Raw genomic sequence first — 27,135 nt, 5'->3', positions numbered from 1 at the left:
AATTACATTGAAATGAAAACTGGTCTACTAATCTTGACTCCTGTCAAAATAGTTTCGAGTTCTAAATTGAGAAGACAACGCTGTTATCATATCTTTTATTTTTAATTAAAAAAAAATTCTAAGTTTTAGTGTATGAAAGAAATCAAAAGTACCATTCTTCAAATATATCACGCCAAAATTACCGTTGGATGTGTTTATTTGTTGTGTCCTAAGATTAAAGCTGGGGCGTTGGAAGCGGTACGGCCGGTACAGTCATGACGTACATCTTTGTGGGCCTGGAACGTTGTTTTCTCTTCCTATGGCGCTAGCATATTATATATCTCATCATATACATTGTTTTCTTCGCCGGACCAACTTTTAATTGCTTCCGACGCTCCTGTAAAGAATGATACGAAAAGTGACTGTCGTCCACCTAAGTATTGCTATAATATAGTTAACCTTTACACACGAGAAGTCTGCAGGGTGATCCCACGTGACCTGTTACGTATTTAATGTGACGTACTTCACGACATTCCTGAAAAGAAAATGGCGTTCATCTGGAAGTCCTTATTTTGGTGGAACCTTGTTACTGTAATATTTCTGCTGAATACTGACGTTTGTTTAGGTCTGTGGTATACTTGAACCTTTAATTAGACAATGACATCGGTTATTATTTAGATAGCGTAAAATGTTTTCAATTATTATCTCTTTTTGTTCTTCTTGCTTCTTCTTTTCGTTTTTTTGGTGTTTTAATTAAGGACGACAGTCACTCTTCGCACCCTTGTTTTGGCTTCGTACACAATAAATAAAACATATCCTATCGTAATTTCACTTGAAATCCATATTTCGTAAATTGTACAATTTCTTAATCACATTAAACACATTCAGGTGTATTAGAAATGTGTTTTTTTTGTTGTTTTTTTAAATGCAATAGCAATTTTGTATTAATATTTCCAGCGTTCTTAAAACGGAAACGTCATATACACTGGCGGCACCTAAGTCTGCGCACCTAAGCATTTGTATTATATTTTAAAGTTAAAATCTTTCTTTAAAAAATATTTGTTTAACCGCCACAGTACAATGGAACAATAAACGGTTACCAGTGTTTCTGCCAGAAAGACATTTTTGGGTATGGCGCTATAGAATTGAATGCAACCACGGTCAACAGGGGGTATGGGGGACCTCCCCCAGAAAGAAAATAGGTTAAGTTTAGGGTTAGGGTTAAGAAGATCGTACAGTAATGATAAAAGTAATTAATTTTGTCAAAAAGTTAACTTTAAAAAATTAAATTTTGGGTATGGCACCATACCCGTTTTACCCTCTGGCAGAAACCCTGGTTACTACTGAAAGTTATTTTATTTTTAATTAATTTATTATTATTATTGTTTAAACTCAAGTAATGAGCGCATTTTTAGTAGGACCCAACCCCTGTATTTACTGGCCTGCATGACGACACATAAGTCTGCTCAGCGAACATTAAAACAACAACTTATGTCGTTAATGTTTACAGAAACAACAACAAATAATGGATCCGACTTTTTGTAAGTTCTAAACAACAAACACTTCCTGTTATAGTCTGTTTGAGAATAAGTTAGATTATGCAAATGAGATAAATATGAATGGTGTTCCATGCTCCTTAGTTTGAGCAACGCAAAATGACTATAAAAAAGTCAATGTCAAACATTTTGATCATTATTCAACAAAAGTTGTCTGTTATTTACTGTGTAAATGAGCACGAATAGTGTTCTTTAGACATGTAGGACAATCAATTATAATGTTGAAACATACCATATCTAAAAATAGGCCATGCTGTAAGTGTAAGCTTCAAATTACAATAAGTTATGTATTGAAGCTTCTATGTAAACTTGTCTAAGTTACAAGGTTCAGGGGCGTGCGCAGGAACTTTTGCAAGGGGGGGGGGGGGGTCGAGGTGTCTGACGAAGCCCGTGGCGGAGGGTCTGGGGGGATATGAAAATTTCTTTCGCCTTGAGGGGGGGGGGGGCGGTTCGACCCCACCCCCCACCCCCCACCCCCCACCCACCCCTGCGCACGCGCCTGAGGTTAATCATTACGGCGGTGGCAGACACGTGCTGACAGACGATACAAAAACACGTTGATCGAGGCTGGCAAAAGTATACTTTAGTGCATTAATTCAGAGGTGTTTTTTTTTAATCAATCAAATTGTTATCTATCAGTTTTATACATATATTCACAATCAAGATGTGTTGTTTGCACAATTGTTTTATGAATTAAATTAACGTTGATTGTTTTTTTACAAACATACCCCAACACTTGTTTCAGGACATAATGTAACATAATTAGCATGTGCTGACGTTTGTGCCACACAGAATACGGTGACATGAGTGTACACATTTTAATGTCATTGTACGGCGATTCTATGTGACGTCATTGGAATACTGACGTCATTCAAATTCCAAATTAGCTGTATTATTACAATGCTTCGCAACATTAAATAAAAACTGGTCTACTAACCTTAGGTCTCACTACACAGATGCCATTCGCTATTGAAACCCATGTTAAATTGCCCAGCTTCAAATGAAGATTGCCAATAGAACAGGTTCTCGTTGGCACTAACAACATACACCAATGCGAACATGCATTATATAAGCATTTATTTTCACTCCAAAATTGAGAACATTTCCGTCTGAGTTTTTTTGCTATATGACCGCATCTGGCTGTAGTACCGGTCCGAACAGGTGGTTCATTAACCGATTCACTCCGACTGTCTCTTGTGCTATACACCCATATCCCAAAAGGTCGATGCACAATATTACAAAATAACATGGGCAAAATACAGCCAGAAGGCTTACCATCAAACATACATATTGCTTTAATTCTTCACAATTTCCTAGAAATGAATATGTGAACCATAACATGTCTCACAATTAGGAACTATATTGGTCCATGATGAATGAACTCTCACCCGGAAGTGATCTGTGTAGTGAGACCTTAAAGTCTAGTAACAGATTTTGTCAAACTTGATTTGAAGTCAATTTGATAATTTGGGTCATTTACACCATGAAAAGCTATACTAGACCAGTGTAACTTATGAACTCTAAACAATACACAAAAAGATAGATGCACCATACATATTACCATCCAATAAAACTTCATATCACATTGTTACTCCTTGGTCATCCACACAATAGATGGCCATCCAACAAACAGCCACTATATGGTAATGTATGACCTTGTTGGTAGTTCTGATACAGAGAACATACAAAGGAGCTAATTATCTAGTTAATTCATTAAAAATATTAGTTTTCATCAATTGTTGCTATGGGCAACAATTGTTTCATAGTGAAGTGTTGAAATCCTGGTTTTGTTTGTATATTTCAGCATGAAGATCCACACATTATTAATGGCAGATACTAGTACAAATTCTTCTTTTATAGTAGAATACTATGTTATATATTCACAATATCATCAAAACTGTTTGTCACTATGACTACATTCGAAAAAAATCATTATGCATAAAATCACAGAAATTAGGGTGAATTTGGATATTGACCAATGTGGCCTTGAATTTTGACCTTTTACAATGAGAAACTCAGTGTCAGACACTCAGATCAATGTATATATTACATGTAAGAACACTATAATATACATTTTGACACACACACACCCCTAAAAAAAAAAAAAAAAAAAAAAAAAAAAAAAAAAAAAAAAAAACATTTGACATGTTTTCAATATTTACCCAAATAGGGCCCCCATAAGCTTGGCTCAAATCCACATCGAAGAAATTACCTATTATAAGGATGCTACACTAGTACATTTTCATTTTGGCTTGCTAAACTTATATTTTTGGGGATAAACAGTAATTTCATGTTTTACATTATGGTTCACTACACAGATGTCATCTGCCATTGAAACCCATGTTAAATTGCCCAACTTCAAACGAAGATTGCCAATAGAACGGGTTCTCGTTGGCACTAATAGCATACACCATTGCGAACATACGTTATATTAGCATTTATTTTCACTCCAAAATTGAGAACATTTCCGTCTCATTTTTTTGCTATATGACCGCATCTGGCTGTAGTACCGGTCCGAACAGGTAGTTCATTAACCGATTCACTCCGCCTGTCTCTTGCACTATACACCCATGTCCCAAAAGATCGATGCACAATATTACAAAATAACATGGGCAAAATACAGCCAGAAGGCTTACCATTAAACATACATATTGTTTTAATTCTTCACCATTTCCTAGAAGTGAATATGTGAACCATAACATGTCTCACAATTAGGAACTATATTGGACCGTGATGAATAAACTGTCACCCGGAATTGATCTGTGTAGTGAGACCTTAACTCTGTCAAAATCTATAACGAGTAGACAAGGCTGTTTATAGGGCCTATATTTCCAAAGCCATCTTAGCAACGATATATCGTAAATCTGTCGTCAGTGGCTGCGGCAAACGCCGTAGCATATTTTCGAAATCATCGTAACTGCAAAATATCGTAAATACATCGAAGATGCTACGACAGATTCTTATTCCATGATGCTGTTAACGATCATGTAGAAGGTACTTCTCCCCAGTTTCGTTACTCCAGTTCTTGTTGCATAGCCTATGTACATGTAATACTCATGTATAGCTTGTATTCAAAACTTGTGGCACCAACCAACCGATATAGTGCAAGAAATGAACACACAAACCAAAAATGTATGACCTACCGTATTCGTTAAATCCCGATCTCTCGCTGTCTCTGTTTCTGTCTCTGTCTCTGTCTCTCTCAAGCCATTGTGCTCTTACTGTAAGAGAGATAGACGGACATGTTATACGCTCTCATTACAGCCAGAGACCAAGCTATGTAATTTTTGCGCAATCGCTGCTTACCAAAAAGTGATCAAAGATCCCCGCTCTAATAACAGAACAGTCCTATGTTTGACATCAAATACATTTCCATCGATCATTTTCGAGTTCCTTGAATTAAAAAAACATCCACATATTAATCACTAATACACACACTACAGAAAGAAAACCGACAGCACCCACATTCAACTTCGGCAAACTTCGGACAGCAGCATTATAAGGTCGCTGACCTATATTATCGTGACATAGCTTCTAATGATCGCTCACTCAGTGATTCCCTCTTCCAGGGGCCGTCTCATACAATAATACAAGTGCCCGACAGTCGCCAAGAAACGTTTGATTTGTTTAACGACACCAGTAGAGCACATTGATTCACTAACCATCGGCTATTGGATGTGAAACATTTTGTAATTTTATCATAGTTTTAGAGAAGAAACCCGCTACATTTTCCCATTGTCATGACGTCATATATATTTTTTTTTTACATTTGTTTTGTTTAATCATACCACTAGAGATTTTATATTAATTACGTCACATGCTTTGTACGTTTTCACCCTCCATTAAAAAAAAGGAAAAAAGACAGACGGCAGAAAACTGTAGTGATGTAACAATACATCGAACTATCGATATGTTGCGATAGACAGTGCCTCGATAGCAATGCATCGATAGTTAATTCAACTATCGATAACTATTGCAATTAAACAACTATCGATAGTTTCGATAGTATGCATATGAAATATGGTCTACGACCAACGCATAATTTCACTGCCTCGTGATATTATTACAAATAACTAAGTAGCCTACAAACACAGACATACATACATACATACATACATACATACAAACACAAACATACGTACATACATACACATTGTTACAGAAACATATCTACATATCTACCTACATACATACTCTTTTTTTTCTCTCTTTTTTTCTTTTTTTTTAACGACACCAGTGACCTCTGGGGCACATTGATTAATTAATCATCAGCTATTGGATGTCAAACATTTGGCAACTCCGACACACAGTCATCAGCGGAAACCCGCCACATTTTACCAACGCAGCAAGGGATCCCCCCCCTCCCCCCATATGCACTACCATCCCACAGACAGGATAGCATATACCACGGCCTTTGATATACCAGTCGTGGAGCACTGGCTGGAACAAGACATAGCCTAATGGGCCCACCAACGGGGATCGAGCAGCACTTTGCCACTGGGTTACGTCCCGCCCCCCCCCCCCCCCCCACATACATACCTACATATATACATACATACCTTTAATAAATCAATGTGCTCTAGTGGTGTCGTTACACCAAAACTTTAACAAACGTTTTCCTCTAGTGGTGTCGTTAAACAAAACAAACTTTATTAGAAACAAATTTTATTGGAGTCATATTTTCTAACTGTATGATTGCTACGATTTACAGGCATTGCACATACAGTTATTGATTGTATGAATGGTGGAAGACCTGGAGAGAGTCTAACGTTAACCTGCAAAATAACCGGTACTATAGTTAGTGGAATCCGATGGCTCCGACATAATGGTGGATCATCAGAAGTGGTTATACTATGCAACACTGCAAACACGATATGTGATCCATCTGGGGGGAAAACTGGCTACACTGGTACTATTGTATCACCTACACAACATGATCTAACCATCCACTCGTTTAGTAATGAAGTAGATGTTGGAGAATGGATTTGTCGTGATGGACCATTTGGAGCTGGTCCATTTTCATGTAACATGACTCTCTACAGTAAGTTCACTTTACTTTGTTCCTGGTGTTATTTTGTTATTGTTGCGGTTTTTTCTTGGGTTTGTGTGTTTATACCCCTGCGCGTGCTGTAACCTCACCGTGGTGCAGGGGTGTAACATTCTCTTTGGGAATGGCCAATACAGCACACATATAATTGACATTTTGAGTAAAAGTCAGTATCTATCTGTGATATTTGTGTTTTTGCATAGTTCTTTACACTGTTTTTATTTAAATTTAGAATTTTTATATTGATCACTTTATTTGTTTGCATTACCATAGTTTGACACCCAATAGCCGATGCATTTTTCGTGCTGGGGTGTCGTTAAACATTCATTCATTAATTGTGTGTGTGTGTGTGTGTGCGTGCGTGTGTGCGTGCGTGCGTGTGTGTGTGTGCATTTTGTTTTTAATATATCAAAAGCAAAATAACTGGTACTACAGTCGTTGGAATCGTATTGTTCCGACCTAATGGTGGATCCCTAGGAGTGGTTATACTATGTGACACTGCAAAGACGATATGTGATACATCTGGGGGCATAACTGGCTACACTGATACTATTGAATCACCTACACAACATGATCTAACCACCCACTGTTATTATTGTTATTGTTGCTGTGTGTGCGTGTGTGCGTGTGTGTGTGTGTGTTTTTTGTTTTTAATAAATTGTCATACGTGGTTCCATTGGTGATATGTTTAGTTGCACCCAACTGTTAGACCTTTCGAAAAAAAAGCTGTTTACTATTAAATTTTAAAGAAAACAATTCACTTGTTTATAATAACCAATGAAAATGCCTTTTAAATTTGTTTGTTGAGATAAAATTACAAAATACAGTTCTAGTCAACCAATGATAACATAAATATTTTGGAACACGAATATAGCAATATTTTTATATAAGTTGAGAAAATAATAGTTATAATGGTACAGTTCATTGTTTTGTTTAAAGAAAAAAATCATTCAGACTTTATTAATAACTTAAAACAGACTCATACAAAAATTAATTGTGTTAAAACATATTAGCCTGAACATATGCATTGAAATTTTAACCCAGTTATTTAAAATATTGTTCGGTATTTAAAACAACAATTAAATGATAGTTTTGAAATTTGAGCTACTATAAAACATTAAAATCAGTCCCGTAGGAACAATATCTGGAGTTTAGTCAGGAGGCCAATATGAAGAAGAAAAAAAATTAGTTCTGATAAACCCAAATGTTAAAAGCTGACAACCATGTGGAAATGGTTGTTTATACATTACTGGTAAAAAAACAAAAACAAAACAAATGGTTGGCATTTTGAAAATGCCATTTGTGGGTCTCAAAGTCAACACAAGGTCAAGAGGGCCCGTTTATATTTCACAATTGAAATACATGTATATCATCCCTTAATATTTGTTAAAAGGCAGCAACAAGTTTAAAGACAAAATCCAAAGACATCTGGGTGAGTGTGTTGACTTTGTTAGACCACTTAACCAACAGGAGTCACTGTTAATGTTTCCAGCAGTTTCTTAGTTGGGTCTTTCAGGTTGCAGTAAAGGTCCATGCTGATATTTGGGCAACACATGGACATGAATATGTTGGCGGCATTAACATTCATCAAGCAGAAAGAAATTGTACCGAAAAGCCTGTTTGTTTTATTACGTCTCTTGTGTAAAGGTTGGGGTGCCTTGAAATCATGACATTACAATGTCAAAATATCATCACATATACATTATATGGAAATAATAATAATAATATCTTGATACATATATTATTAACATAATAAAATATTGTTGAATATCTATAATATGGGAAGTTAAATGCTCCGAGTTCAACATGAAAATGAGGAAAAGAAGAAGGAAAGAAAGCAAAAGGAGTAAGGATTAAAAGGAAAAGGAAAGAGGAAAGGAAGAATCTAGCTAAAAGGAATATAATTTGTACCGTGTCTGTATTTCCAAGCAAGCTGTGTTTATAAAATAAAAAAAATAATAATAACAAAACAAAAAAATCAACAAAAAAAATCACTCATTGATATTTATTATAAATACTTTAATTAAAAAGGTCCATTGTTCAATAAATAATTCATAGTTACAATTTTTAAAAATAATATATTTTTCTATATCAAATTGTGTTTGTAATATGACTTTAACGCTGTTAAAATGTAACATTTTTTGTGTACTTTCATACTATAAATATAATATTTGACGTTAAGTGTTAACCAATTTACAAAATAACTGTTTTTGTTATTAATCATACCAAATAAGACAATATCTTTGCTGAAATTAATTTCAATTCCTGTTTTCGATAGTATCCATGCATTTCCATTTTTCCATATATTACGAACATTTTCGCATTTGAAAAATAGATGTTGCAAGGTTTCTGGATAATTATTACAAAAGTTGCAAATATTACAATCTATATAATGGATTATGTGTAAAAATTTATTAGTTGCCAAAAATCTATGTAAAATTTTATAAAGAAACCAGGATAAAGTCATATTTTTTACGTTGTGGAAAGATATATAATACGTTTGCTATTTCTGTAGATCACATACAAACCCTTTATTGGCATACTTTATTTGTGCTTTTGGAGTTACTGTTTGGGTGTTTAGTATGTTGTACATATATTTGCAGCCACGTTTATCTTTTAACAACATGTTTAGCTTAAAAGGGATAATTGGATGTTTTAGCATAATAAAGGTGTCGTCGGTTAAGTCGCGTGAGTTATATATAAAATATTTCACAGCATTTATTAATGAAGCATATTGTAAAACTTTTGTAGTTATTTGATATTTTTGTATGAATTCTTCATACACCATAAACTCTCCTAAATCATTTAATAGATCACTTATAAAAATAATACCATTTTCGATGTATTTATGATAGAACAAGTTTTTATGTCTATACATATTTTGCTGTTGTACCAGATGTTAATACCTATAAGGTCGTCTATACTTTGTGGATTTTGTGTTTGTTGTATTTGTAGCCAACTGTGTAGGGTATCTTTCCAGAATACATTTAATATTTCCTTTTGTTTTTTCACTATGAAATGGTATCCGTATATAATCAAGTCAGATGTGGATAAGCACGTAATAGATTTGAAAAGATTAAACCACTTTGGATTACTATTAAAAATTCATCTAAACCATGTACATTTTAAAGCTATTATAAAATTATGTATATTTATAAATCCACCTTGCCTGACTATGTTAGGTATGCAAATGACAATATTCACATCAATGGATAATTTGATGCCAAGGGCACATTTCATGCATCACAAACAGCTGCATTCAAACAGGATCTTACATGCACACAGCAGCAAAAGGAGATGATCCCTATCAAACATGGTCGAGCTCGCTCTTTGTATGTTCCACCTGACTTTAATGACATAAAGGATTCGTACATTGTCACCAAGAAAGACGGACCAATTTTCAGTTGTGATGTAACAGTGCAATGTTTCAAGCCAGAAAAAGAAACCATTGTAGGTACACAAGCATCTGCTATGGCCTGGGTTTTATCCAGACGTCAGAACCATGGTGGACAACATGTCCCTAACTGGAGTGGTTTCGACCAACGTATATCACCATGCCCCAGCTCATGACGTTAATACTGTATCTGAGAAACTGGTACAGAAATATTCTGTAATGTTTGATGAAGCACTTTACTGCAAAGCGAACATGCAGAATGTTGTTGTTATGTTGTGAGGGTTTCATGTTCAAATGAATTTGTCCAAAGTGATCGGAGAACATATGGAAGAGTCTGGTCTTCGTGATATCTGGGCTGAGTCTGGAATATATGGGGAGAACACAGCATCAAAGGCAAGATTTGGAAAAGAGTCACCAGAGCTCACAAGCTTACATATGATGCTCTGTGGAGAGTAATATGGCCATCGTTCATCGCCTGAGTCAGAACGAATGGCAAAGTTGTAGATGCTTCAATCCTGCCATCTGTTAAGCAAATATTTGATGGATTCAAATATGATGCTCTTAACCAGATTAGTAGTGCACTAGAAATAATGCTTCCTCAGATGATATCATTGCCGGATCTCTTGACTCAGTATGATAAAGAACATGGAGCAGAAAATCCAAATTTTGCTTTCTGGTTTCAGTATATGCAACTTGTAAGCATTATGCTCAGATTTACTCGTGCAGCTAGAGGTGGCAAGTAGTCACTTTATGTGTCATCTGTTGCTGAAATGCTCTCATTGTTCGCAGTTTATGATCATGTACATTATACTAGATGGGGATTAGTATTTCTCGCCGACATGAAGCAATTGGGGTACTGTGCACCAGCAGTCTATGAAGGGGTTTGTGGAGGGGAATTTGTGGTCAAGGAAACCAAACATAACTTTAACCAGGTTCCCGATGATCAAGGATTAGAACATGTCAATCACATGGGAATGGTTTCTGGAGGTCTTGTTGGAATAACACAAAATGACACAGCACTTTATAGATGGAGCCTTACATACAATGAGAGAGCACAACTTGCTGAGGATACTCGTCTGATGTTTGGTATAGTTACAGATGCAGATGTGTGACAGATGATGATGGATTCCTTCACAGGCACTATGGTCGCTCTCGGAAGAAGGGTGACCACGATGATGTACTCAAATTGACAGCCCATTTTAAGCAGTTCGTCCATGACTCATCTGATCTCCTTTCACTGACAACTGGTGATTTCGCCCCAGATGATGTGAAAAATGATCTACTGAATGTTCAGGTAAATGGAACAGAGATTTTGACATAGCTTGTCATTGGCAGATTGAATACCAAAACTAAAAGCAGCAGCTTCTATGGCACTATAAAGAAAAGGAAGTTAAAAACATTTGCATCAGTGTACTAGTTGCCTGTGTCAACGGGAAAAAGGAAACGACCATGATTAAAGCAGATCGCGAATATTTTGTCGTATTATTGTTGCAAACGAATCTGGTCCAGATGTAAATGTTGATGAAATATTAAAACATGAGCTTTCACATGTTCCCCTTATCTCTTGTAACTACAGATGGGCAATTGAGAACAACGATCAAAGCTGAGCTGACAACTCTGCCATGACAATACAAGCAGTGTGCTGTGCCCTCTTTCCACAGACCAAGAACAATCTTGATCACATTCTTCCCACGGAGGATCCATTGATTCAGCACCTTAAACGAGCTCACTACCAGGCAAATGTATGGCGACAGTCTCTTGTTCCAAAGCCACACCTTTCATCACCTGTTCTGCGTTGCTGGAAAATGGAAAATAACGCAGTTTGTTCTTTGCTACTTACAAAGACCGGATTCTTCCAAGTTGCATAAAACAAGAGATGTGTGGCTGTACGCAATCAGGTTATAAATGCCAAACCAAGAACTGTGTGTGCACTAAAGGAGGTCGCCGTTGCACTATGCCATGCACATGTTTAGGAAGTGACTGGTGTAGGAAGCCAAGTAACACTGACATAGACAGTGACTATGTATCAATTTGAACAGCATCAGTATATATTCCTTTATATATGTGGCGATGACTGATATTTCGTACACGAGAAGCTTTATTTAGGCCTTCGGTTATGGAAACATTGACATTTTCAAGTAAATATCTCTTAAAATACATCAGTGTGATCACACATTTTGACCCAATTTGACCACAGTTGTCCTCATTTTAATGTCAAAATGTCAACCAGAACAGGAGCATCAAAACTATCAAATTACGCCAGTTGCTTGCTTTTAACAAATAGGTTTATCAAAACCCTTTTTTAGAGCCTTTTCTGGAATTGGCCTCCTGACTAGTGTGTGTGTGTGGGGGGTGGGGGGGGTGGGGGGGGGTCTGTATTGGAGGGACACAGTCTAGTTGGGGGTGGAGACAACAGCCATATTTTAAACCGGATTTATAAAAGTGAGGCTAATGTCCTACCACTCCGCCTTATCGGTTGCTACCGACCTGAGAAACTGAGAAAGGCCACAAATATAATTGTATTGCATATACAGATATAGTTATATTCGAAGCAAGAATATGTGGTCTAAGAAACATATAAGTTTCATTTATAAAAGATTAGACTAGCCGACAGCTTGATAATGTGGCTACAAACTCAGGATGGTCTCTTCATTATGAGGGTTTATTATGCGCAGCCATAAGGTACTTTGTTTGAGTGATTGAAGCAAACATATTAAGTGCTATGCATCGGACAACGGACAATCAACAAAAGTAAACAGGCCAAGTCTGAATTTAAGCCTAAGTAATTAAAACTGAATAGAAAAGAATAATTAGGGCCTAATAAATAAATAAATAAATAAATAAATATTTTTAAAATTTCGTAAATACCAGATATGTTAAGTCAAGTTGTTAGTGTCCGATATAAATTATAGTGAAAAGTAAATAAAAGAAAGAAAGAAAATAAATAAATACATAATTTGGAAAGGGACGTTAGTATTCGCCCATGTGCGCAATGGGAATGAGAAATACCTCTATTTACCAATAACGCCAGAACAAAAAATATAGCAAAATAAAAAAATTATTTCTGGTGTTGTTATTATTGCTATTGTTGCGTTTTTCTTTTTTAGTTGTTTTTTGTTTGTTTGTTTGTTTTTGCGTGTGTGTGTGTGTGTGTGTTGTTGTTGTTGTTGTTGTTGTTGTTTTTTAATATATCGTTAACTATATCGCCTGGTTCTATTGGTGACAGGTTTACTTGCAGCCAACTGTTAGACCTTTCCAAAACAAAATTGTTAACTATTAAATTTTAAAGAAAACTTACACATTTTCAAACAATTCACTTGTTCATAATAATGAATAAAAATACTTTTTTAATTTTTTGTTAAGATAAAATTACAAAATACAGTTCTCGTTAACCAATGATAACAGCTAAATATTTCGGAACACGAATAAAGCAATGGTTTTATACAAGCAAATAAATGGTTATAATGGTACAATTAATTATTTATTTTTAAATGCATTCAGTTTAATAATTTCATAAAAGCCTAGTACGTGTCCTTAAATGTAAATAAACCTAGTGCCGTGACCACGATTAATTTACATCTAATTTGCAAAGTTATCAAATTTGATTAAATAATCTTAATACATTTTTCACCAAGTGGTCAATGTATTATTCCGTCTTTGAACAGACCTAATTTTGTAACTTTCCTTGTGCATCTTCTTGTTACCAGTGGTCCACGTATTAATAATGTAGATATATCTCGTGTGCGTATTATAAATATTTATGTATGTCGTTCATAGAATGGAAAAGAAAGATGAAATGTGTGTTTTTTGTGTGAGAGACACACAAATGGATACATATATTGATTAATTATAATGCGAGAGGGGGGGGGGGGGGGGTGTTGTTCGGGGGGGGGGGGGGGGATGTGGAAGTTAGTATCCTAAAGTATTATAATATGTTGTTGTACATACCCTATGTTTTACCCTGTGCATGTGTTGTTCTGATTGCAAACCAGGGGATGGGAATAAAAAAAATAAAAAGAAAGAAAACCTTATTAAAGTAGGCTATGTGATCTGAAAAATATCACATACTTTGATTGCACTGAAAATGTAAGATATATGATCAATATATAGATCAGTGTTTCTGCCAGAAAGACATTTTTGTGGTATGACGCTATGGAATTGAATGCAACCACAGTCAACAGGAGTATGGGGGGGGGGGGGGGGGGGGGGGGGGAGGGGGGGGGGCTTCCCAAGTAAGAACATGGATTGAGTTTAGGGTTAGGTTTAAGAAAATCATACAATAATGACGAGAGTAATTAATTTTGTCAAAAGGTTCACGTTAAAAAAATTAATATACAAAACATTTGGAAATGGCGCCATACCCGTTTTATCCTCTAGCTAAAAAAACGTGCCTGCGCGGCCGGTCCCTCCTCCCACCCACCACAAACTCTTCCCTGTCCTGGACGGAGGACAGCTTGGTCTGAATGTGCACGTTAAGCCCTATGACCTAATCTGACCTGACCTGCTGAAAAGAGTAGCCAATGGAGTTGACGCAGCGGGTTTCCTATCTTTACATGCGTGGTACTTAACATAACCACAAAGAAAAACTGTTTTGAGTTCCTTATTAAGGTATTTTCGTTCTTTCAACTTGGGACAGAATCTTCAAAGTTGGGTCTTTGGGTGGTGGGTGGGGTGAGATGGGGGAGACGCAAGGCCCATTAATATAGATTGCGTATCACATTTATATGAACTATTTATTCATATTTGTTTTCAGCTCCTCCAGATCCCAACCCAGAGAGTCAGGTTTCGGAATCCACCATTATCATACTACTAGTAGTGATAGGTGTTCTACTGGTCGTCACTGTTGCAGTATCGTGGCTGTGTTACAAGAGGTAATCCAATATATTATACACACACACACGCATGCACGCACGCACGCACGCACGCACGCACAGATATGGGTACATGCTGATATTAGTTAACTTATCCATTATTGTGTAACGAAGAACAATAGCCGATGTCATGTACTTCCACACAGAGTACTATGACATATTTACGGGCATGGGAATACTGTATTAGCAATTGCTGACCTATAGAACACACGGTACTACTTTCAGGGCATTGAAATAAGCATGGCGTCTTGTAACCTATGTACCGGTTAACGCAAAATACTGGCCTGGTAACCTTTGGTTTACTACACAGTTATCACTTTTACACTATTAGGGGCCGTTCAAATATTACATAACGCTGTTTTTGTCAAAATTAGACACCCACCCACCCCCTTGTAACGCCCCGTAACGCTAGACCATACACCCCACCCCACCATCAAAAAAATTGCCTGGAAATACCCCCCCCCCCCTCCCCAACAGCGTGGCAATGTTTATTTATACCCATGTGTACTACGATGACGTCATTAAAATGACGTATTGCTGTATGATGAACACAAAACAACATGTGTTTTCACTTGCGCCATTTTAATCGATCACCATCAAGGTTGACAAAGAACAAATATACCAGACCCTGAATCCCGAGAATCTCCTTTGGAAAACATATAAATACAATATTAAAATGTCTGGTGTATTAAAATTAAAGTTTGTTTTATTTAACGACGCCACTAGAGCACATTGATTTTTTTTATCTTATCATCGGCTATTGGACGTCAAACATATGGTCATTCTGACACTGTTTTTAAGAGTAAACCCGCTGTACATAGGCTACAGTTATGGATCACTGGTCGGTGCAAGTGGTTTACACCTACCCATTGAGCCTTGCTGAGCACTCACTGAGGGTTTGGAGTCGGTATCTGGATTAAAAATCCCATGCCTCGACTTTGATCCGAACCCAGTACCTACCAGCCTGTAGACCGATGGCCTAACCACGACGCCACTGAGGCCGGTGCCTGGTGTATTAAAGCATTCCAACTTGATTTATAATTGTTTGGGGTTTACATTTGCCTCTAAAAACCTACATTATGTATTATTGTCATGGCATGGAACGTTTAAGAGAAAACGAAAGTGTGTTACGTAACGCTGTTCAATACACCCTCCACCCCTTGTGACTATTAAAGTACATAGGAAACAAACTGATACTTTGTTATTCATTAGTGGTACTTTTCGTATTGTACTGATACTTGAATATATATTTGAAGTACCGTTGTAGACTTTCCTGACACGTGGCACGGGCGTAGAAAGGTGCCAAAAATTGGAGACGGGTGCACGCACGCACGAAGAGAGAGACATACATACATACATATAAAATAACATCGCTGGTGCTACAAAGTGGAGGGTGATATGACTCCCCCCCCCCCCCCCCACCCCGAAAAAAATCGGAAAGCATTATAGAAACTTAAAGAAAAAGAGTTTTAGACTATTAACTACTCAGTTGCCCCCCCCCCCCCCCCCCCCCCCACCCCCCCCCCCCCCCCCCCCCCCCCACCCCCCCCCCCCCCCCCCCCCCCCCCCCCCCCCCCCCCCCCCACCCCCCCCCCCCCCCCCCCCCCCCCCCCCCCCCCCCCCCCAAACAAAAAATCCTACCTACGGCCCTGTAAACCTAATGCTTTCTCCTTATCAGAACGAAGCGAGAACCGAAATCTGAGCAAGAGAAAGCTGAACAGATAACTCAAGAGGGAGTAGATGAGAGAGGCCAAGTTGACAAACCAGCTGTCGAACAGATAGATTAATTAGTTGTAAATTTGCTTACTATTGAATGCTCGGATCAGTCGAGTTCACCAACCATTGGCCAATTGAAACAGTTAACGAATTAAATCATAACAGTACAATCTTGCATCACTTTCACAAACTGACCGAGCACACATAGCATCATGTTATTTTTCTTCCAGTTCTGTGTTGGTGGATGTATTAGTTAGTTAATTGATTTAAAAAAAAAGTTATTTTACTCTTTATTCGAACGCTGGCAATAACGTATTTATGTAATACACAACAGGGGTTGAAATAATGTGTATACGTTCAGGGGACAATCTGTCTACAGGATGAGTCAAGTTGGGGATCAATTAGGAGGCAGTATTTCTAGATTTAAACAGATCTAAATTGTTCACATGTGTATATAACGATTAATAATTTCATATTTCCTGTTCGTCGAAAACACTGATCGCTTATGTTCGACTGGTTTTCATTTATATAGTTAGACGCCCAATAGCCGATGTATTTTTTCTGCTGGGGTGTCATTAAATATGTATTCTATTCCATTGGTTTTCTTTACTGTGTTTAAAGGTATGATAAAAGGGATCCATATATTTAATTTTTTAAAGTATAAACTGCTTCTATCGTGCATTTTCTTTGTTTTGTTACACGTTATATGAAATAAAAGGATGCGAAAAGTGACTTTAGTGGACTTACAATTGTTTTTATAGTCTGGTCGTTGAAGTGTTTGACCCGGAGAAAAATGTATAAACAATTATTTCTGATACAACATATTTTAAATCCACTTTTGTATTTGTTTTTATTTGTTTTGTTTAATCGATTTAATTTGTTTTCCTTATTACAGTACTATCCCAGTAGGTAGTACTAAACCAAATAACATCCGGTTGGTTCAAAGTTCGAGGTTCACACAACTTTTAATAGAGAAGTGAACACCACAAGTCCTGTGATTGGTGATAACTGTGAGTTTGTTGGTTGGAAAAAAAAAACAGTTTTATCTGGGCAAAAAATGTATGCAGTTTTATTTCATTTAGTACCACTGTATCAAGTAGCCTTGTGCTTGAAACATGTATGGGTACCTGTAAAAAAAAGTACTCGAATTTTGTGCCGAACTAGGTTAGTCATAGATGCTACCCGTTATCTCAGAAATGAGCATCTTGACCCCCAGTTTTTTTTTCTGATTCACTTTAAGGGTGATGGGTGGTAGCATTTATATCTGTGGCGTTTATGTCGATTGATACACTGCAGGTAGGAGTTTTAGCCACATATGTTACAATTGTCGTCTATGGGATTTGATTTGGTAGTATACACTGTACATGGCTCTGAATGGAGTTTGTATCAAAGTTAGCACTAAGGAAATGTTGGTTTTGGCCTCATACTGTCAATAGTTTAATAATTTATTTTTACATGGTAGTTGACTTCCCATATACAACTGCTCTTAAATGTGGTATTATATATAGGCAACCTGAACTAAGATTTTAATAGCAATTTATTTTTATATTAAAAAAAAATAGCATGAATCCTTTTAGTTTCCATTAACATAGTTAATTTTTGATGTATGAAATTCTGAAAACTCAAATGTGTAAAGAACTTGAATTGTATTGTCATTTTGACATATTAATAGGGTGGTAAGTTATATTTTAGACATATTTGTAGTTTTATGCAAAATTTAAAGTAAATTTAAAGAAATGTTTTAGCAAATAAATATTTTTTTTCTTTTCACTATTGTGCCTTCTGTTGTTATTTATACATAACAATATGCTTCTTAAAGGGACATTCCTGATTTTGCTGCAATGTTTAAGATGTTGTCGACTATCGGAGACTTTTTGACGACTGTAATTGCATATCAAATACATTGTTCTGCATAAAATATTGGTGGCTGTATATTAAATGTCTTTCTGATCGTTCTAATATTTGTACTAGGTTAAATTTCATTTTATTTCCTAAAATATATTTTCTTATACGTACTAAATTATTTGAAGACAAACTCCAGTTTGGGCTTCTTACAAATATTAAGAGGACCACATTGAATATACAAACACTGATATTCTAAACAAGAAAATATATTTAAGATGTAAGTATAATAGTAGAAATATGTTATTAGTCGGAAACATCTTACAATGCAGCAAACTTGGGAATGTCCCTTTAAACATATCTTTAGATCTCTAGATCTTTTTTTTTAAAATAGTTACTTAGTTTGCTGTCATGAAGAGCATTTTAAGTGTATACTAGATTCAGAACCAATTTTTTTCTTCAGATTTGTTTATCCACCTTGGAGTAAGTTTGTAGGAAAACATCCAATATACATAGTGTATTCATCTGGATTAGAACATAATGCAAGAGAATAGATGTTTGGGTAATTATGTCATTTAAAAATAGTTGGGGTGTTTTCAATAATTAATCAAAAATAAATGTGTAAAAGCTGGATGATAATTCTAAATATCACACATTTTTTTTTTCTTTCTCAAATGTTCAAATGTTTTCACTGGTTATGATTGCAGACACGGTGGAATAGTGGGGGGGCCAAAATCTGAATAAAAAAATATTAATTGTAGTAAATCTTAAGGCTCAGAACAATTTTACTTGTAGAATGCCGGAAATTGCATTTCAGGACATCTAGTTTTCAAACATTTACGACGAGAGAGCTTATCCCCGAACCCCCTATTAACTTTGCTTTGCGATCTCATTCGCCCCCTCTCCCACCCGCAATGTCTACTTTCTTCCGCCGTGCCTGCATTGTCTGATGATCTTTGGTTAAATATGTATTTTTTTTTGTATTATTATTATTTTATTTTTTTTGTTATTATTTTTTTTAATTACTATTATTATTATTATTTTTTTTTTTTTAAATACATATTTATTGTCCCAGATCATATAGCAGTGTCGGGTTTGGGAGCCCCGAATCACTGCTTTACATTTGTATCCATGGTCTAAGCAGCAACAAACTGTTAAAAATAACAAAAACTAATAGAAACTGATTCAGGGTGAAGTTCAACTCATGAATAGAGATGAACATGGACAGTGATCTATAATATAACTATTGTTATGATCCGAGATTTAAACGGGAACAGAGAAAATATCGAATAAGAAGGATGAGAATCAGAAAAAGATTTAGAGGAAGAAGAAGCAAAAGAAGAAAAATACAAGACAGATATAGATGGCATAAGAAGAAGGAAAGAAGTTGTTTTGAATTAAATAAGACATGAAACCCTGCGATCTCCAAACAAGCCATGCATTAAATCAGTCACAATATATATTGCTACATGTATATTGTATACATCATATTTTCTTAATAATTAATTATATCTATATTACTATCACTCACTCATTAAAGAGGTGGAGCCATGGGTACCGTTCTTTAATACATTTTTCATATTGGCATTTTTTAAATAGAATATATCTTTCTATTTCAAATTTTTTGTGCAATATGTTTTTAATAGCAGTGATTTCTAAGCATTTGTTCTGTATTTTTGTACAGTAAATATAGTATTTTATATTAATAATTAGCCAAATAAGAAAGTTATCTTTTTCATTATTTATATAACCAAACATGATATTATTTTTATTAAAAGTAATTATATTCCCAGTCTTAGTTAATATCCAGGCTTGTACCGAATCCCATAAGTAATAAATGTGATATGGTTTCAGGATAATTACTACATAAATTGCACATATTCGAATCGACGTAGCGAATCTTATGTAAAAATGTATTAGTAGCTAAAATTCTTTGAAATAATCTGTATTGGAACCATAATAAAGTTGAATCGTTCACGCATTGGAAAGGTAGCAAATAGTACTGTTCCCAATCACTTGGTGTAAAAATAAATCCTTGATTCGTGTATTTAATTTGTGGTTTTGGCGTTACTGATTTGAAATTTATTATATTGTACATATCTTTACATCCTCGTTGGCTTTTTAACAATAGTTTTAGTTTAAATGGAAGACTGGGTTTATTTATTGTTGTGAAACGGTCATCTTTCAAAGTATCTAAATTTTTAAGGTATGATTTTACTGCTTTTACCAGTGAAACATAGTACAAGAAATTTGTTGTTGTATGATATATATTTATAAATTTACCATAAGACAAGATACCACCTTGTTCATCGAATAGGTCACTTTTGAAAATAATGCCTTTGCTGGCATAATTTTTTTTATATAAATGGTTTTCGATCTATAAGTTGTTCACTATTATGCCAGATGTTAGTACATAAAATATCGTTTACACTTTCAGGAATATGTTTATTTTCTATCTTTACCCAACAAAGTAATGTATCTCTCCAAAACGTATTTAGAATTTGGGTATCACAAATATTAAAACCTCCAACTACAGTAGATTATAAATAAATATAGTCAGGAATATATGTGGCTGGATGGTTTGGGTGGTTTATTATGAAAATCAGCATGGCCGATGGATTTGAACTTGCCACACCTGGTAACTTGAAGACACCCACACCCGGCATACAGGATTTCCTCCCAACACTAATGTTCAGAGTCCCTTTCCACGAAGCGATCTTAGCCCTAAGATTACCTAAAGCGCATAGCTACCCTAAGCATTTGAGTTGATCTTAGGGCTAAGATCGCTTCGTGGAACGGGGACCTGGACATTAAGTCATTACTTCATACAGGTACAGCCATGTTGGTGTTTCCTTCCTCAGACAGTACGTTTTTTTAATATTGATATTTCTTTGATGTGCCTGTTGAGGTCTTCATACTCTAGGGGTCAGTCAAGTGCATGTGCTTTAATGGAATTCTTTAAAGGAGTAAAGGTACTCTGGTCATACCGTGTAACCAGAATCGCGTTCAGCACAACTAAATTCTTGTCTTGACAAATCGTAAAAAAAATCTTACGAAATTGGAGAATCCACAAAATCTAACAAATTGACTGGATTTGGCCGTCATAGACAGATGAGTTGCTCAAAGACATTACATTTGTTGGCAGCACACTGGCATTTTTCACAATATATGTCTGTATACTTTTGTATTCGCTGAAAATATATTCATGCATATAAACACCAGTCATTATCAAAGTGTTGGATCAGATGTAATAATTACTTATAATGTACAACTGTTCAATGCAATCAATAATTCGTTACAATTACAATCATAAGTAATATCAATAAAACAAAATAGATCATTTTGTAATGTACTATTTTCAATTTACTATGTAGGACTTTATAAGCCTATTTAAAAAAGAAAACAACAACAACAGCTGAAATGGTTCTATGACTTTTGGTATCTAGTTTACGTTCTAAAAAGATTCTGGGAATACTCCAGAAAATTTAGAAAACTAGACATGCAATTTCTACAAATAAAATTCACCACGACAGAATGATGAAAAGTGTTTTAGCCAGCTCATTTTGCCTGAATGTTACCATCGTTTTTCCCCGAACGAGTAGGTTTGCTGCATCAATAGGGGCGATCTCGTACGATAATGGCCATAGTATGTGCTGTCCTGCCTGTGAGAAAATGTGTATAAAAGATCCTTTACTTAGATTTGTAGGAACGATATATAGAGTGGAGGGACGCAACCTCTAGTTGCGGAAGGGAGGGGCACAAGCCATATGTGTAACTTTATGAATGTATAGTAGGTAAAATTAACTGGTACCTTTCCGTCCTCGCGTACCTACTGCCTGTTACTGCTAATCGGGCAATGTAGCGGTATTCTTCTAAGACGTATGTCAGGGTTATCCAATATTTGATATAAATCAATGTGATCTAGTGGTGACAGGTAAATATATTTTGTGTGTCTTAACTCGATTCCTGGATAGATCTATAGCCTATTCTGTGTATTGACGAAACCGTACACCACATGTAAAACTGTTGAGACAAAACCGTGAACCGCGATCCCTAACAACATGTTTTAAAACTTGTATAACAGCAAATTAAATACTGCCACTGCAACAAATATGACTGTATTTTGTAAAGTAATAACTAAAGATTACACTAAAATAAAAACAAATAAATAAAGTAATCTGTCCACCAAAGTTCACAAAAAAGTATTCCAAACTCACAATTTTATCGATAACGAATAAACATTGAATAAACATTACATGAGTTATATTTAAAAATAAACTTTCAACCACACACATCCATATATATATATATATATATATATATATATATATATATATATATATATATATATATATATATATATATATATGGACAAAACAAATGACATTTATTTCACTTTATCTAAAGCCGGAAATATTTTAAAATATACCGGTATCAAGGTAAAATCAGGTAAACTTGTACCACTGATCTGATGGTGACGCCAATTCTATCGATAGCGGACATGTGACCACATATGTTTGCCCGTTGTGGAATCGTAACAGTGATTTTTGAAAAATGAATACAACAATTCTCATGTCTTGCAATCGTGTTATAAGTTGAGCAAATGAATGGTTATAATGATAAAATTGTTAAGTTGAAAATATAAGCAGCATTCTGAGTTTTAATAAATATATAAACAGAAATCCAGAAAGATATTTATGTTAAAACATATAACTTATAAGGACCATATATTTTTGGCAAGTATTTGTAAAGAGAGTTTTACCAGCAGACGCCGTGACAATCATATGACTTCAATAACCAGATAGAAGTAAAGATGAGAACAGACAAAAATAGTTTTTAAAATTAAGTTTTCTATTAAATTACAGTCTTTGAAAATCATAGAAAAGAGATATTAAGAAATGTGCCGTGTTTATGAGTGGGTTAAGTTCAATCTTTTTTCATTGTTCGTTTTAACCTTATTTGTACTAACATTTCTGTGAATATGACAGACATTTGTTTACTTTCCACGTGCAAAATTCAACGTCAGAAGTATTCAAATGTACGTACTATTGCGCACAAACGACGCAACCACCGAAACAGGTGATTAACTTTGTTCTGCACGTGCAGCGGCACGATTGATTAATTGATAAATTTATTTTTCATTGTATAACAATTTACACTGGACTAAACTAATTAACTGTATGATTCTAAAAATATAAATGTATATATCGTACTTAAATATGACACTTCTTGTTTGTATATATATTTTTTTTTTTAACATGTACGTTTGTATTTATATTTGGTTAACTCGATATTTTGTATCTGGTCCCCACGACATCGACACAACGGTGCTCGACTGTACATACTTCAGATTGCAAATATACGAACTCGTCATGATAATGTCTTATAAGTATACTTTTATTTTACTAAAAATCTTCGTAAACATTTGACAGTAAATTTAGACATTAAATTTCTAATTGCAATTTATTTGGTACCAGTTATTCTTGTCGAGGTTGGGCACTGTGAAGGAAACAATCTTAGATTAGTGGAGAGAACGTATATATATATATATATATATATATATATATATATATATATATATATATATATATATATATATATATATATATCCAGGGCTTCTAGAATTAGTTTTTATAAAATCCACTAGCCATGGGATCAGTGATTTTAAAAATCTACTAGCCATCATTCATTAGACCTACTTTACTTTATGTTAATGCAATTTTACTAATAGTAATAATCGGATATGTCACCCACATAGGTATATAGAGTTTAAAAACACTAAGATTTGGTTGTGATCGATTAACAGAGACCTTTTAACGATTGTAATTACATTTTTACTAATGCAGCAAGGGATCTTTTATATACATTTTTCCACAGACAGGACATTATATACCACGGCCTTTGATATACCAGCAGTGGTGCACAGGCTGGAACGAGAATTAGCCCAATGGGTCCACCGACGGGGATCGATCCTTGATCGACCGGGCGTCTGGTGAGGTTTTAAAATGTTTCACTTAAGAATGTATGCAAATAAATGGTGTGTGTGTGTGTGTGTGTGTGTGTGTGTGTGTGTGTGTGTGTGTGGTGTGTGTGTGTGTGTGTGATTGAAGTGAGTTGCAAACTGATAACTCACCTATATCTGGGGGGAAATGCCACCTAATTTCGATTTTACATGTAAAGTACTAGAGTCAGGTAAACTGATTTATTAATGATGCAAGTTTACAAACACTGCTGATTTTGACGACCAATTCATTCATTTATGTTCCACAACAACAGTAATGTAGGTACTTTATATGTCAATGATAAAATGTGTTTGGAGTTGCGGCCCTTTGCTTGATGAGTTGCGGTCCTTTGCTTGATGGTCGCCACCGGCCTCGGTGGTGTCGTGGTTAAGTCATCGGACATAAGACATAAGACTGGTAGTTACAGGGTTCGAAGCCCGGTACCGGCTCTCACCCAGAGCGAGTTTTAACGACTCAGTGGCTAGGTATAAAGCCACTACACCATCTTCTTTCTCACTAACCACTAACAACTAAAAGCAAACCCACTGTCCTGGACAGACATCCCAGGTAGCTGAGGTGTGTGCCCTGGACAGCGTGCTTGAACCTTAATGGGATATAATCACGAAAATAAGTTGAAATGAAACGACGGTCGCTAAATAATGGTTGCTTTTTTAGCGGACAATTTGTTTTTTATGTCAATGATAAAAGACGTTTCAAGTTGCGACCTTTTGCGTAATGGGTTGCAGTCCATTGCGTGATGGTCGCTAAATAATGCAAACACATTTTTACTTTATTTACACGACAGATTCAGAAACGTTTTCTTTGTAAGTCAAAGCTCAAACTGCGAGTAAATGTAGTGTGTCCAAATTCAGAAACGTTTGGTGTGTAAGTCAAAGTACAAACTGCGAGTAAATGTAGTTTGTCCAAATTCAGAAACGTTTGGTTTGTAAGTCAAAGCACAAACTGCGAGTAAATGTAGTGTGTCCAAATTCAGAAACGTTTGGTGTGTAAGTCAAAGTACAAACTGCGAGTAAATGTAGTGTGTCCAAATTCAGAAACGCTTTGTTTGTAAGTCAAAGCACAAACTGCGAGTAAATGTAGTTTGTCCAAATTCAGAAACGTTTTCTTTGTAAGTCAAAGCTCAAACTGCGAGTAAATGTAGTGTGTCTTGTTGCAATTGTATCTGAAGCTTTAACGGCCTTTGGCAATATACAGAGGTGGATTAAGCGATGGTGATTTCGGAGCTTGGATGACGGGGCTGGGCCTGATCTTCATCACAGTTGTCTTGAGAGAGTAATACAGTCCTCGCCACCCATTCCATTCCACCCCGTTACCTAACGTAGAGTGGTTTCCCCTGAGATACATCCCGTTCAGATTGGAATGGTGGCAGTCAACATACCACCAAGCACCTTGGAATTCCTTCGCGCAGTTTCTGGTGGACTGGTCGAGATCCTTGTCCCACGCCGAGAACCTGAATCCATTGTGGACTTTAAGACTGTCACCTGAAACAATATTAGATTAGATTAGATGCTAAACGACACCCCAACACGAAAAATGCATCGGCTATTAGTGTCAAACTTTGGTACAGTCAAAACATTAGTCACTTGAACCAGGTGCATATTAAAAAAGTTTTAAAAAAACTTTGTTTAGAGACATCACTAGAGCACTTTGATTTATTAATAATCAGCTGTTGTGTTTCAAACATAGTGTGCCGAATCTATGAAGCCTGTTTGTCTTAAACGCAGGTGTCTAAGCATTGTAAATGTATGTAGTTACACGCGTGCAAGTCTAAAACAGGTTTTGCAAATTTGGCCCGTGGCGATTGTGACATATAGTCATAGATTTAGTGTGTGCCTGTGCATGCATGTGCAGTGGCGTAGGAAGGTGCCAAAAAATGGGGGGCACACTTTTATATTTACATATTTTTACACTATTAGAAAAAAAATATAAGGCAAAATATCTAAAAAGTGGGGGCACATACAATATTTTAGGAAGGGTACTAAGGGCAAATGGGGACTAGGAGCACTGTAATGTATTAGGGGGCAGATCCCCTCAGTATCCTCCTTTGATATAAACACGAACATTAAATTAAAATGAACTGTTCAAGTCTCAATATTTATCTTCCTCCCTTTTCATACCCACCCATTCACTTAAACCGCGCATCCACTTCCGGTACCCTCATTTGCGCTGTATTGGCCTATATGCAATTGAAAATAAAAATAAAATGATCTGTTCAAATCTCAGTAGTTATCTTCCTCCCATTTCATACCCCATCCATTCACTAAGACCGTGCACACACTGCCGATACCTGCATTTCCGCTGTATTGGCCTATTTGCAGCCGAAAATTATCATATTCCTTTTGTAGTGAGAAGTCTTGGTACATAGCATAGGCAGTGTTTCCTTCAAAGTCTTCCATATCAATCCTCAAATCATACTGACCCTGACTGGTTAGGCGCTGGATGTTTGTGTTTCCTAGGAAAGAAAGAGAGAACATTAATTTGGTTGTATTCTAATCTTTCCATTTAACGATATCTGGCTCCGTGCTTATAAACCTTAAAGTCTAGACTTTAATACAGTCCAGATTTTAAAGCATGGCAACGCCATTCAAATGGCATTACGTTAAAGTTTGGACTTTATTAAAGTCTAGACTTTAAGTTTTATAAGCACTGGCCCTGGTCAACCCAAATATTGCAAATGTAAATGTTTGTTTTAATCCTATAACTTAAA

At 35.8% G+C, this 27,135-nt stretch overlaps 2 protein-coding genes across 2 annotated transcripts in view; one reads left to right on the top strand and one right to left on the bottom strand.

Moving 5' to 3' along the window:
- Window positions 1-512: 512 nt before the first annotated feature.
- LOC121386647 lies at window positions 513-17,398 on the top strand. Its single transcript, XM_041517623.1, has 4 exons — window positions 513-604; window positions 6,247-6,576; window positions 14,730-14,847; window positions 16,526-17,398. The coding sequence occupies exons 1-4, from the start codon at window positions 526-528 to the stop codon at window positions 16,632-16,634; spliced, it is 636 nt and encodes a 211-aa protein (XP_041373557.1). The 5' UTR covers window positions 513-525; the 3' UTR covers window positions 16,635-17,398.
- A 7,593-nt stretch (window positions 17,399-24,991) lies between these two features.
- Window positions 24,992-27,135, bottom strand: part of LOC121386016 (ficolin-2-like) — a 7,243-nt gene continuing 5,099 nt past the window's right edge. The window contains exons 3-4 of the mRNA XM_041516811.1: window positions 26,716-26,880; window positions 24,992-25,909 (exon numbers count right to left, since the gene is read on the bottom strand). Coding sequence (XP_041372745.1) covers window positions 25,599-25,909; window positions 26,716-26,880 — 476 coding nt within the window. The 3' untranslated portion in view covers window positions 24,992-25,598. The remainder of the gene's footprint in view (window positions 25,910-26,715; window positions 26,881-27,135) is intronic.

The sequence above is a fragment of the Gigantopelta aegis genome, chromosome 12, assembly GCF_016097555.1.
Source record: "Gigantopelta aegis isolate Gae_Host chromosome 12, Gae_host_genome, whole genome shotgun sequence".
Classification (NCBI taxonomy): domain Eukaryota; kingdom Metazoa; phylum Mollusca; class Gastropoda; order Neomphalida; family Peltospiridae; genus Gigantopelta; species Gigantopelta aegis.
This window is presented reverse-complemented; position numbering and strand designations above follow the sequence as displayed.